We start from the raw sequence: 13,661 nt of genomic DNA, 5'->3' as shown, positions 1-13,661 counted from the left end.
AGGAAAAGGCAGCGCCTTGAAGATTCACCTTGAGATTGACGTCTGGAAACGACTATAAAGCAAACGAGCTAATACGAAACGATTTTCTACTGTTATTCATACAACCAACCTTAATAGCCGACACGGACCAGTTACTGCTTATTGCAAGCGGCAAAAAAACCGTTTGACTCCGGTGCCATTTCGGAGGCAGTTGTGTGGTGCATCATGTACTCACAACAAGCAGCAATGGCGGCGTCAGCACCACAAAAGCCTGAGACTTTCATGCTCAGCACCGAGGCTCAGCAAGCCTTACCGCATGATGCGCAAGTGGCATTACAACAAGTTGATAATTGTATGTCTTGATTATTCGCAACCGGATCCACATCCGAACTCAATTTCAGCACCGTTACCGTTATCCGTTACTGACCGCTAATAGTAAAATATTTCCTTATTTCGGCCCCTGTTGACTGGCAACCTGATCAATACATCCGACGATTCCTACTACCGACAGGCGAATACGTCTCTTGTGTATTATGGAACAATCTATTTCACATTTCGGGTACCGACATTGTGCGATGCCTTTCTTTTCGATTCCAAGCTTTCGGTCGTCCCGTGAAGAACTCGAAGAAGTTTGAAGAAGGTATCTTCTCGGACCTTCGAAATTTGAAATCCGGCACGGATGCTTCTTTGGAGGAACCCAAGAGCCCCTTTTTGGATTTCCTGTACAAGAACAATTGCATTCGAACACAAAAGAAGCAAAAGGTCTTTTATTGGTATAGCGTACCGCATGACCGTCTTTTCCTCGATGCCCTCGAAAGAGATTTGAAGAGAGAAAAGATGGGCCAGGAGGCTACTACTATGGCCGTCAGTGAGCCTGCTCTATCGTTCCAATACGATTCATCTCAATCGCTCTACGAGCAATTAACAAAAGCCCAACAAGCGAATTCTTCGTCTTTCAGTGCCCAACAAGTGGCTTTTTCTCAGTCCCAAGCCCCATCCCCGGTGATGAGGGCAATGGATCCCATGCCTCCCCCGCAAATGATGCCTCAGTCGATGGCCCCTTTAGCGGATGGGATGGACGCCATGGTTTCATACAACACGATGACAATGGCACCGGCTATGCCCCAACAGGTCCCCCAAGTGGTAAAGAGGGAGCCTGATTTCAGCCGCGTTCAATACAACCAGAACGGTGTTCCTATGGCTCATAGCCACCAACGTCATGCTTCAATGCCTGCGTATGGTCTTGAATACTCGCCTGCCCCTTCGTTCGTGTCTTCTCACTACGAGGATTACAGCAACCGAGGTATTTCTTTCGAGCCGATCACCCCTCCTCAACAAGCTTTAGGAATTGGTGCCGAACCCGCCTACATTGCTAACGAGGAGACTGGTTTGTACACGGCAATTCCCGACCACCTCAGTGGTGTCAGCGGTTTGAACGGTATGATGCAGCTACCACCCTCTAATCTAGCCGGGCCTCAGTTTTCGCGTCCTTATGGCTCTAACAACGTCTACTCTGTAATCGAAGGATCGCCGACATACAAACAGAGAAGACGGCGTTCATCCATCCCTCCTTCCATATCGGCGATCGCAGCAGCCACTGCTCAAGCTCAAGTAGCTGCTCACCGACCTTCAGACTTGAGGAGATCGGTTTCCGCATCAGTTGGTCCTGTTGCTGAAGGCGATGAGTCCCAGGGCAATTCGCCTCCTGGCCTCTCTTACAGCAACTCAACAATTTCTCTTACCAACCAGCAACATATGGAGATGTCGCGACACGGCACTCCATTGTCAACGGTAGAAGGCAGCCCTGCTCTTAACCCCATGTCTCTTCAGCGACAAGAGTTCCCTCAGTTTACCAACGAGGACCTAAACGGTGACGGCTCAATGAGCGAACAGCGAGTGATGCAACCTGGACCTAATGTAGTGCGCCGAGCGCGCTCCGCCACTGTTATGGAACTGGGTCCCTATCCCCAAAAGTCGCATTCATGCCCGATTCCCACGTGTGGCCGCCTCTTCAAGCGCCTCGAGCACCTGAAGCGGTAAGATCAATTATTTTCTTTTGTAACTTGTGTGGTGCACCGTTGTGTATCTGACCATATATTTAGACACGTGAGAACACATACCCAAGAAAGACCCTACATCTGCCCCTATTGTAGCAAGGCATTCTCTAGATCCGACAACCTAGCACAGTATGACCCCAATTCTTTTTTTGAATTATGTTTCTTTTGTCAACTTGAAGATCCTGTGATGAGCAACGATGTTTGTGCGATATGCAATCAGACCGAAATCAATCAATATCCGAATCAATTCACAACATGAGAAGCGTGCAATAGTACCAACATCAACTCATCACGAGGAGCGACAAGTTCAATCGAAGAAGCTTGGGCTAACATAATCATCACAGACACAAGCGAACACACGACCGTAGTGAAGGTGTCGACGGCGGGTTGAACCTGTCTGGCGAGGATGAGGAAGACTATTCCGGCGAGGACCAGCTCGGTTCGCTGGAGGAAGCCTCGCCAAACTCGGAATCTGGTTACATTCCTACCTCTCTGAGTTCCGTCACCACGTCGGCATCTGCTGGCAATGGTCTTGCTACAGGTGGGATGAATCAGTCATCCTTTAATCCCTTACAAACACTGAGCATGCCCATGACAATGAGCACGCCAGCGGGGGCGATGTAATCACTTTTTTTATTTTTTTTTTATTGCGGCATGTGTCACGATGGGACTACCGTTGTATTTTGTCAATTGCCAACTCGAGATTAGCGGTTCGATTTTGCATGGCATATTGCGACTAGATTTGGAGACTTCATTCTATAAGTATGGACTAGAAGAGTCTTGTTTCTCACCATTCGCGTTGTAGGACGTTTATTTGTTCTGATTTCATTTTAGCACGAGGGATACCAAAAAAACGAAGCATTTGATAGACTCAGGTCGGCTGGAGCCTGACGGAAGGAGGCTAGCTGTTTTTATGTCTCGAGGGGGTCCAGTGGACTGACTGGCATGGACGGCGAAAAAGAGATGGAAGTCGACGGGGCGCGATTCGTGCATTTGTATATATATTCGCCTTCTCTCATTTTTTTCGCTTTTCTTTTTATTTGTCACTTGACATTTTCGTGGCGGCTGGCAGTAGGGGAGCTATGGGAGATGATACCAGGGTTTTTAGGGTCGGCGGCGACCCTTTGAAGTATTGGAAGACAAGGTCATATGAAGGACAAGTCGTACAAACTTTGAAATTCAATTAAATATTGATGTACACATCTCAATTAGTCTTCATTGTGATTTGATTAAGTGTAATAAAATGCCTTTCTGTATGACTCGACCAAATATTTAAGTTTTCACAACAATGGAAGGAATGGGTTTACATATGTGGGTAATTGATTGTTTATACGTAGTTGTGCGATCTTCAAGAGATCCTGTACTACTATTACCACGAAATCAGCCTGACAGCTAAGAAGCCGTGGCAAATGTCCGACTCCGTCTCATGTCCCTCGTCTTCCCTACTTCCGTCGTTGAAAGCTCGTTCCGAATAACCTGGTAGGAATTTGTTAGTTTTCAAGAACATAGACGGTAGATGATACGCAATAGTGGAATAGGACGATGACTTACCAGTTCCGTGATCTTCGGATTTCAAAGTCAACAAACGAAATAGTCGTATGTGCGATTACGTGTCAACCAAATGCCAGAAGGCCGACTGAGGAACGATCTTTTCGTAAAAGCGATATGCATGGGGAAGTTGCGGATGTGGGAAGCTGAGCAGAATTCACGGTACTCGTCTATCTAGATGACCTCAAGATAGTCGGATATCTTAGCGGAGTGGGACATGCTCACGCAGTACAGCGATGATGGTGTCCAAACTGGCGCCAATGTCGACGTGCGGAAGGACGAGGGATAGAAGCTTCCAGCCAAGGCGAGAGATGATGTAGTAGAACTGCCCTTCTTGGTCTCCGATAGTACGACCGTCTATCTTGAATTTCAGTGACATCGCGCGAGACCAAATATACAATTGGTCGTGCGAGATCAGCTGGTTAAGGATGGGGACATGGTCTATGTTGTGACTGGCACGTTCGGTCTTGACTCCCTTCAGCTCGAGCTGAAGATCTTCGATGAGTTTGTGGGCTTCGGCGAGCTCGCCACGCAACTTGTCGACTTCGGTTCGCAGGTCAATAACCTCCTCTATGGCATACTCTAGCATATAGTAGTTACTGGTGGAAGCGGCGTGGCCCTCTATAAGCTTCTTACGACACTTAGAGAACACCTCATCAAGCCTTGCTTGTAGTTGCGCGACAGTCTCAGCGAATTTGGAGTTGGTCTCGTCGGGGGTCGTCCGAGGGCGAGTTGAGGGAGTCATATCGACTTTAATGTGTTCTTAGTAGTGATGATCGGCAATGAAGATTGGTTTTAAGAATGGTTACTTGCTTTTTTGGCGCGATAACTAGAACCACCAATTTGGCGCGCAGGACTCGGCGTAAAACGGTGGGTGAAAAAGAGATGAAAGCGGGAAGAGAACAATTTGGTTGAACGGGCAGTGGGAAAATTTGTTGTAATTATGGTCGGTGGGGTAGTGTTTGCATCTTGGATGGCAGGCACCTAAATAAATCAACACCGCCCGGCGTTGTTGTTGTGCGGTTTCCCCTTCACAACTGCACCAGGAATATCCAGCCAATTGGGTCACCCAATAGCATATCATGAACAGCCCTAACATCCTCTCACCTCCTTCTCCGTTTTCTATCACCTTTACTCCCGGATCTCCTATCATCTCCCTGGATTTCCGTAATATCCTTCTTGCTTAATTTCAACATCCCGTTCCTCATCCTTCCCACTGCAGGTGCATCCACAGCCCTTTCCCTCTTTCTCATTTTGGGCTTCCCTTTCGCAGCACCTCCCGCAGGTCGTTCTAGAATAATACCATTTTCTCGAGCTTCCTTCCGCCGCTTAGACTCACGCGTTGCCGCAGCTGCCGTAATCCCCTTGCGATGCGACATAGGCATTTTTTCCTGTTTGAAAATGCTAGCTTTCGACCCAAGCGCCGCTAACCGCATATCCGTAGCTAGATGGCGATTCCGACCCGCATGTTCGGTGCTGCCGCCGTTCTGACTCCCCGAAAAAAGATGAGATTCCGATAATAGACGTTGCAGGGCCAAATCGTTCTTTAGTAGCGAAGGAGCATCTTCGTCCCCAGCGGCTTTGCGTTTTGTTGTTGTTGTTGTTGTTGAAGATGGCGCATTTGGATCTATAGACGAAGATGGTACACGCGAAGAGAGGTATGCTTTACTTTCACGTTTAGAAAGGGGGTCGTTAGAGAGTGCCGGAGTGGTGCTCGTGTGCTCGACTACTTCCACGATTTCGGCTGCCTCATCGAGAGCTTCTGGCTCTGAGTCCTCCCCTGAACCCGATACACCATCCCAGGAGTCGTCAGACGCCCCATCCTCTGAATCAGAACGCAAATCTTCTAACTCGGAAGGTTGCGTCGCCTTCACAACGGGCTTTGAGGGTTCTAATGGAGCAAATTGCTCCTCGAAATGTCGTCTAAATATAGCCTGAGCAGCTTCATGTGAGAACGATGACTCTGATTTATTATCATGCGATTTACGTTTTCCGAGAACTGAAGCCATCTTGAGGTTGGCAGGCTGAAAAGGTCAGATTTATGTGAAACTGAGAAAAAGTCACCGCGTTGAAGTCGAAAAAGCAAAAATTTAGTGGGGCTAGGGGTATGGGATGGATACTTAGGTACATGCAGCCTTCCGCACCCTCAGACCAATCAAAAAGGATAAATGACACACAGCCCCTGCCACTAAATGCCACCCCACCATGGCCTCGTAATACGTCAACTAAAAGCCCCGCTACAGATTTAATGACAGAAACGTGGATTGAAACTTTCTCCAACTTGTCAAAGACGATGGCGCGATTTCGACCGTGCATAGACCTGCACGCCGGCCAGGTCAAGCAGATTGTGGGCGGAACCCTGAATAGCTCCACCGCCGAGCTTAAGACGAATTATGTCTCGCAACATTCCGCTGGCCATTTCGCTGGTTTGTACCGTGACAATGAGCTTGAGGGTGCGCACGTTATTATGCTAGGGCCTGGGAATGAAGACGCTGCAAAGGAAGCTCTTGCTGCGTGGCCAGGCCATCTCCAAGTTGGTGGTGGCATAAATGACAAAAATGCTGCTTTGTGGATGGAGCGGGGTGCCAGTAAGGTATGTGTAACCTATATTGGAGGAACTTCGAAACAATTATTTCAAAGAGCCATCGATTCTATTATGTAATATTTCTGATCGAGAAGTCTAGTAGGTCATCATCACATCTTTCCTCTTCCCGGAAGGCAAATTCAGTCAGGAGCGCCTGGACTCTGTGCTGGCTGCGCTCGGTGGACAAAAAGATCATCTCGTCATCGACCTCAGCTGCAGACGGAGAGGCGATGATAAGTGGTATGTAGCCATGAATAAATGGCAAACTATTACAGATATGGAAGTGAACCAAGGTATATTAACATCTACTCCCATCATTATATCTAATGAAGAATATTATAACTATGACTCGGAGGTCTAATGCTACTTGTGCAGAATCTATAAAATCTCTGGAACCATATTGCTCCGAATTTCTCATCCACGCCGCCGACAACGAGGGTTTACAGAAAGGCATTGACGAGAAACTCGTTGAGAGACTTGCCGAATGGTGTAGCATACCTGTAACGTATGCCGGTGGCGGGAGAAATCTCGACGACCTAGAATTGGTCAAGAAACTGAGCAATGGAAAAGTGGACCTAACAATAGGTAGCGCACTAGATTGCTTTGGTGGCACAGGAGTCAAGTTCGATGACTGTGTAGCATGGAACGCTAAACAAGGGAGTTCAAAAAAATAGACAAAAATCACATAGCCATCCATCAAATATCGCTCCAAGAATTGTATGTGTAAAAAGACCTGCTTGATAATAACATGATAGGTATATACTCCAAAGTATTCACCTCACCTGCTCTCATGAGCGAACAATTCTGTTGTTTGATAGGTATAAATGCAAACGCGCCTCACCAGGGAATTTGAGGAACGTCGACATATCCCCTAGTACAAGACGTTTTAAGACTAACTGTACGTACAACCCTCATCAAGATCGTTATCCATTGAATTGACTGCGCAACCCCAGAGCGCCACTTCTAAATTACCACCACTATATTCCTACACAACCATGGTGCACATCATGACTTCAACTCTTCTAACTCGAGTTCTAGCTGCCGAATGCGCTCACTCTGATCCTGTGATCCAGATCCCACTTTCTTCTTTAGACCGTCCACCTCGGTTGTCAGATGGTTGATCTGTTGACCTTGCACACTAATCATCTTTGTTTGAGTCTCCAATAGATGTTTGATTTGTTCCAAGGTTGTCTCAACACCCGAGCCGCCAGGCGACGCGGGAACTGCCGTAGAGGCCGCTGGCGCATACGTTGGCGATTTGAGGGATGGTAAGGCTTTTGGTGGTGCTGCTGATGTGGTCTTGGTCGGAGAAGGGGGTTTCGGTTCGGATTTTGCTGGTATTGCGCTACGTTGTACTGGCTTTGAAATTTCTTCGAAACTAGAAGTCTCATCATCATCTCCTTCGTCGTTGTCGTCGTACTTGGAAGCGATCGATGCCATAGAGCGGTTCTGTTCCTTGATCGTGGGAGGTGGTGCCGGCGTTGACTCCGGTTCTTTCTTAGGGGCGGGCTTAGATACGGGGGCAGGAGCAGGAGCAGGAGCAGGAGCAGGGGTAGAAGCAGGCGGTTTATAGTCAGCTGGGACTTCGACAGGAGCATTGCCCTCGTAGATACTTTCAAAATCAATCTTCGGGGGTAGGCCGCTCTTGCCTGAAAGCCAATCGCTGGCACTAACGCCGGGTTTGATGCCGGCAGCTGGTGGGAAAATATCCGATTGGAACGTTTCAGCACGGCGGGGTACAGTAAAGGAGATTGGCTCGATGTATGCATCATTAACAGTCTTGTAGGCTCTCATAACCTCATTCTCGTGAACCTATGAAGTGTTAATCGTCGGGCCTGTAGTATAAACTTGAATATGACAACTCACATTAACTCCGCGCTTGGGAACGAAGGCAATACCTCTCTGGGGATCCACAGACTTGTACTCCGAGAGGAACTCGAATTTGTCATTCTCGTACTCGAAGTAGCGGATATTACCATCACTAATACAGTCCCAGATTAGCTACCCACATTCTGAATCAAAGCAGTGGTAAAACTTACCCCTTTCCAGCGAGGTACAAACAGTTACAGCCGTCGTCTAGATAATTGTTAGTTATGCCTGCAGGTATATGTTAAAAACCAGCTTACCCCAGAAAGGCATGCAAACGCCAGAAATACTGTCAAGAGTTTTGAACCCGCCAATAGGAGTATTGTTGCCAGGCTCCCAAAGGGCAAGTTGACGATCACTCATTCTCGAGAAACCAGTTGTAGCAAATCTGTTTTGTTCTCCAAGCCACACGGTCCGGCTGTTCTTGGCACCCTCGTGGCCGGGACCTTCATGCGCAGGGCGCTCCTGTCGTACATCCCATACACGCAATTTCTTGTCCCTCGATGTTGTAACTAGCATCGTACCACTGGCATTCCAGGACAGACTTTGGACAATATCCGGGTGCTTCAGCGTATGAACGGGGGAGCCAGCACCAATATCCCATATTTTAATCGTGAGGTCGCCAGATGCAGAAGCAAGGATATTCTCGGCGGCGGGGTTGAACAGGACCTGGCCAACCTTTCTCGAATGACCAGTCAGTTTGGCGACAGGAGACACATCAGCTGGTTCTTCGGCGTCCGTCAACAAGGTAAAGCCCTGGGGCACTTGCCATAACATCACTTTGCCATCCTCGGAAGCTGATGCGACTAGACGATCATTAAAAGGGTTCCTTTAGCAAGATTAGGTTAAAGTCTTTCGAAATAGGGGAGTCAGCCACTCGAAGGGTCGCGTGCGCACCAGTCGGTATCGAGAACGGCAGCAGTATGGCCACGGAACAGAGGAATAACGTCGGGGACCTTGCCCTTTTCGCCTAAGGGGATAACAGCGAAAGCACCTCCGCCACTGGCTTCCCAATTGACGGAGAGATACTCTGGATTGGCCTATTGCGACCAACATTGTCAGCCCCTAACTTGCAAAGTAATATCATTGAATAGATAGAAGGGATTCAGACCTTAACCAAGTTGGTATCCCAAGCATTTCGACTTATACGTAGATTGTCATAGCAGAACTCTTTGCGTGTAGATTTGCCGAAGACATGTCCTGAGCTGAGGGTTAGCTTAGATGGTCGCAGTCGCACGTTTGTCCTGACACAGGGAGCGCTTAGGAAAACGTACGGTATTTGGACGCTCGAACGAAGCGACCAGACATGATTGGCCGTAGACAATAGAAGGGTTAATAAGATAAGGAACAAGTATTTAATTGAAGAGCATACAGCTCAATGAAGAAGAGAAAACCTAATGCGATAAGGGGGGAAAAGTTGTAGCAATTATAAAGATACCTATAGTATTAGGTGAGGTTATGAGGCAGTGAAGGTAGGCTGATCTGATTAAAGGATTGAAACTTGAAGCCTAGCTGATGTACCTAGGTACCTCCCCATTGAATCTAATACGCTCTGCAGCAACACTGCCCTTTTTTGCAGGACAGAAGGTCCACTATCGTCCCCTGAATTCAAAGCAACTTTAGGGCAGGTGGGGTTCTACGCCTCCCCCCCAGAATGTGAACATTTCAGTGTAAAACGCACCTACCACATCACGTCCTTGGTTACCTAGGTAAGCTCACCTAACTGGATCACGTGTTCAATTTACGCCAAAAAGTTCAAAGTTCCATACTAAGTAGCTTAGCTTTAGGTACCGCGTCGACGCGCTGCTTTCTGAACTTTTTCCTCTTAAAACCCAACAGACAGTTTTTTAGCTGTCGCCGCATTTGCAGTCCGATTCATCAAAAGCCTAACATTTCACCACTCTGATCATCAATATGGCGGCTTTGTAAGTAGGGCCTTAAGCCATCTTGCGATTCATTTAACTAATTAGAACGAACCGACAGTGAGAATTTTGATAATATCTTCCTGGATCTCTCCAAGGAGTCCGGCAAGTGCAGATTCGCCGAGAACGGTCTGGGCTGGAAACCCTCAGCAGGCGGCAACACATTCACTCTCGATCGCGGCGATATCGCTTATGCGCAATGGAGTCGAGCCGCGAAAGGCTACGAAGTCAAAATTCTGAAGCGATCTTCAGAGCTCGTTCACCTTGATGGTTTTCAACAGGAAGTGAGAGAAACCAAAATATCAAGCTATTTAATCATAGCAACCATAATTGACCATCTCTATCATCATAGGACCTAGAGCGCTTGAGCAAGATCTTCAAGAATTGGTACAGCATAAATCTTGACCCGAAGGAGCACGCACTACGAGGCTGGAATTGGGGAAAGACAGAATTTAGCAAGGCCGAACTCGTATTTAACGTCCAGAACAAGCCCTCATTCGAGATCCCATACTCCGAAATTTCCAACACCAACCTTGCTGGTCGCAACGAAGTCGCCGTCGAGTTTGCCGCTTCGAATGAAGATGATACAGGCACAAATGGACACTTGGGTGGTGCGCGAGGTCGTGGAAAGAAGTCTGGCGCGGGCAAAGATCAGCTTGTAGAAATGCGTTTTTACATTCCCGGTACAACCACTCGTAAAGAGACGGAAGGAGAAGAAGCGGGAAGCGGCGCAGAAGAGGAGAAGAATGCCGCGACTCTATTTTATGAGACTCTTATGGACAAGGCCGAGATTGGTGAGACTGCAGGCGATGCGATCGCTACGTTCTTGGAAGTCTTGCACCTTACACCACGGTTCGTCTTATTTCTTAACTTAAATTATGAGCTTTACTCACTATTTTGTAGTGGTCGTTTCGATATCGATATGTACGAGGCGTCTTTCCGCCTCCGTGGTAAGACTTACGATTACAAGATTCAGTACGAGGCTATCAAGAAGTTTATGGTCCTTCCGAAGCCAGACGAACTACACTTTATGTTGTGTATAGGACTCGACCCACCCCTGCGCCAGGGACAAACGAGATATCCGTTCATCGTTATGCAAGCCAAGAAGGACGAGGAAGTGACTATTGATCTCAACCTCACCGAAGAGCAGCTAAATGAGCAGTACAAGGACCGCTTACAACCACACTACGAACAACCATTACACCAGGTCATTACCTACATTTTCAAGGGTCTTGCCAACAAGAAGATCACTTCCCCGGCCAAGGATTTCATGACGCACCGAAATCAATTCGGTATCAAGTGCTCCATCAAGGCGGCCGAAGGATTCTTGTACTGTCTCGAAAAGGCTTTCATGTTCGTGCCAAAGCCTGCGACCTACGTATCCTACGATCAAACATCCTCAATTGTTTTCTCCCGTGTTAGCGGCGCAGTCTCCGCGTTGTCGACTTTTGATATCGCAGTTCATATGAAGAGCGGCGGGCCGTCACATCAGTTCAGCAACATTAACAGGGAAGATCTGAAGGCGCTCGAAAGTTTCTTCAAATTGAAGGGTCTACGCGTTAAGAACGAGATCGACGAAGACGCCAATCTACTAGCTGCAGCCCTCCGCGAGGAAGCCATGGACGAATCTGAAGAGGAGGTAGTCGGCGCCAGAGCGGATCGCGGTTCAGCTGACGAGGATGAAGAGAGCGTCGACGAAGATTTCCAGGCCGAAAGTGAAAGTGATGTGGCCGAGGAATACGATTCGGCTCACGAATCGTCCGGTTCTGGAAGTGGAGAGAGTGATGTTGATGGTGGACAGGATGAAGATGGGGACGAGGAAATGGCTGACGAGGAAGAAGTGGAGAAGAAGCCCAAGGCAAAGAAGCAGAAAACCGCAAAATAAGGGGGTGTTCTCTCCCTTCCCTCTGTCTAACCGTCATGGCATAGACTTAAGTTTTCATCGTCATTGAAATGGTTTAAGGGATTTCAGGGTCCGGTGGCAAAGGCGTTACGGTGGCTATGCTAATTCCTTTTCACCTCGCGGATTGCGCGAATTCAGAGTCGAGCAGGAGTCGAGCAAATCGATTCATTTGAGCACCTGGGGAATGAGTGAAGACATTGTGGATAATACCTAACGCAAGAGGTGCGTGTTTCTAGGCGAATACTTTGTTATCTAGCATCATGGAACAATTAATGCTATGTTAGGATTTGCGATGCCCTTATTAATAGGTACTATTGCGCATAAACATTACGGATTTCAAAGCTCCTAAAACTTTCAAGATTGCGATCCTACCAACTAGGTAACGAAGTCACTAATAAAGCAAATAAGTAAACCGAGCTAACCGGAAAGACAAGGTTGGCCCGAATATTGTGTCAGTTACGTAGTGCTTATAGAATATTCTGAAGCGGCCGAGGGCGAAACAAAGGGCTTTTATTAGTCTTGTCCGGTTTCTCCTAGGCTGCTAGGTTAGGAGGCTTGCTGGGTTCTCCGAATCCTCGGTACGCCTAACATGATGGTACAGAAATATTCCTCCACCGCCAAGCGGAGATGGTTTGAGACATCGTAGCTTTTTTAGTTGACTCCAGTTGAAACCCCACCATTGACAGGCCACGAATCGCAAGCAGCCATAGGTTTTCCGTAAATAAGACTAACACATAATATACCACGCACTACTGTTTGGTGGCTTCGGGTCAACTTTTTTTTGAAATTTTTCGCCCCAGTTGCATGTTTCTAGCTCCATGATGTTGCAGAGAAGGCATGCAGGCTTTTAGAATGGCATATTAGTTATTATCTATTGACTACATCCTATTCGACCGCGGCAAAGTAGGCGAGGAGAATGAGGAGGGCGAGGTGATCCTATGACGTACGAAAGGCAGATAATGGATAGTAATTTTGGTGTATTTGTACCTGTACCTATACTTGTACTTGCTTACAACTAGGTGTCTACCCCAGGTAGTACACGTAGGATTTTCATGTACCTATTTTTTACATGTACGTACGGATTTTCTTTATCGAAAGCCCTTAGCCTCCAAGGTTACCTACATATGTAGCGTATGATGGTATGATGTACATAACGTACCAATGAGGTAGGTAATGTAGGCGTTGTAGGCATTAAAGGTACCTAAAACTAGGGTAGAAAGTAATAGTGGTTGCAATTACGTTCCCTCATCTGGCATGGTATGTTTCTAAAATTTACCCATAAGCCAACTTAGGTATATTATTGTCAGAATTGTAACGGCTATCCCATGAATGCCTATGTATTACCTACAATTGCCTACAGCATTTGAAGTAAATTGTGTGAAGCTGCCAACGTATAAATAATATGTTTGTAAGTATTGTACATACCTCTATAATTGTAGATACTGTACTGTACCATTACGGTACTTAGATACTTCATGTAAGACAGTACCTTAATCAATAGAGAAACAGCAATGTCGTCAGTTCTTGAAGTAAGACCTGCCAGTTTTTTTCTCGGCCTTGGTTGATTAAATGTTCTAGTTAAGTTTTTTTTAAAATTTCAAATGTTCCTGGTAATTCCACTTTGTACATGGAATAATACATGCATTCTCGTCCATGTCCGATCCATTCTTTTTTCTTGTATTCCTTCCTACTTTTCCATTGTATTTTGTTCTACAACAGCGTAACTCTCTTGCTATCGACAACTAGGACCGTAGTTAATAATTAAGAAAAAAGAAGAACAACAACAACAATCGCATATACAC

At 47.0% G+C, this 13,661-nt stretch overlaps 5 protein-coding genes across 5 annotated transcripts; 3 read left to right on the top strand and 2 right to left on the bottom strand.

Annotated features, from left to right (window-relative positions):
* Positions 1-204: 204 nt before the first annotated feature.
* Positions 205-2,660, top strand: F4822DRAFT_438471 (STE-domain-containing protein; the record flags this gene model as incomplete). Its single annotated transcript, XM_051462522.1, has 4 exons — positions 205-331; positions 416-2,015; positions 2,082-2,165; positions 2,381-2,660. The coding sequence occupies 4 exons, from the start codon at positions 205-207 to the stop codon at positions 2,658-2,660; spliced, it is 2,091 nt and encodes a 696-aa protein (XP_051310422.1).
* A 1,848-nt stretch (positions 2,661-4,508) lies between these two features.
* Positions 4,509-5,644, bottom strand: F4822DRAFT_368809 (uncharacterized protein). The gene has a single exon (XM_051456242.1). The coding sequence runs from the start codon at positions 5,591-5,593 to the stop codon at positions 4,688-4,690; it is 906 nt and encodes a 301-aa protein (XP_051310421.1). The 5' UTR covers positions 5,594-5,644; the 3' UTR covers positions 4,509-4,687.
* Positions 5,645-5,877: 233 nt separating this feature from the next.
* On the top strand, positions 5,878-6,842 carry F4822DRAFT_433187 (Phosphoribosylformimino-5-aminoimidazole carboxamide ribotide isomerase; the record flags this gene model as incomplete). The annotated part of the gene is made up of 3 exons (XM_051461791.1): positions 5,878-6,177; positions 6,272-6,461; positions 6,544-6,842. The coding sequence occupies 3 exons, from the start codon at positions 5,878-5,880 to the stop codon at positions 6,840-6,842; spliced, it is 789 nt and encodes a 262-aa protein (XP_051310420.1).
* Positions 6,439-9,722, bottom strand: F4822DRAFT_415779 (DUF1900-domain-containing protein). The gene is made up of 7 exons (XM_051459270.1): positions 9,309-9,722; positions 9,146-9,234; positions 8,932-9,074; positions 8,295-8,863; positions 8,208-8,244; positions 8,035-8,149; positions 6,439-7,980 (listed from the first exon to the last, which is right to left on the bottom strand). The coding sequence occupies exons 1-7, from the start codon at positions 9,340-9,342 to the stop codon at positions 7,174-7,176; spliced, it is 1,794 nt and encodes a 597-aa protein (XP_051310419.1). The 5' UTR covers positions 9,343-9,722; the 3' UTR covers positions 6,439-7,173.
* A 103-nt stretch (positions 9,723-9,825) lies between these two features.
* Positions 9,826-12,317, top strand: F4822DRAFT_368744 (uncharacterized protein). The gene is made up of 5 exons (XM_051456241.1): positions 9,826-9,959; positions 10,018-10,240; positions 10,309-10,808; positions 10,860-12,238; positions 12,294-12,317. Exons 1-4 carry the CDS (start codon positions 9,949-9,951, stop codon positions 11,839-11,841), a joined length of 1,716 nt encoding a protein of 571 aa, XP_051310418.1. The 5' UTR covers positions 9,826-9,948; the 3' UTR covers positions 11,842-12,238; positions 12,294-12,317.
* The last annotated feature ends 1,344 nt before the right edge of the window (positions 12,318-13,661 follow it).

Source organism: Hypoxylon trugodes (genome assembly GCF_022578975.1).
Source record: "Hypoxylon trugodes strain CBS 135444 unplaced genomic scaffold F4822scaffold_9, whole genome shotgun sequence".
NCBI lineage: Eukaryota > Fungi > Ascomycota > Sordariomycetes > Xylariales > Hypoxylaceae > Hypoxylon > Hypoxylon trugodes.
Note: the sequence above shows the minus strand (reverse complement) of the source record. Positions and strands in the feature narration are given on the sequence as shown.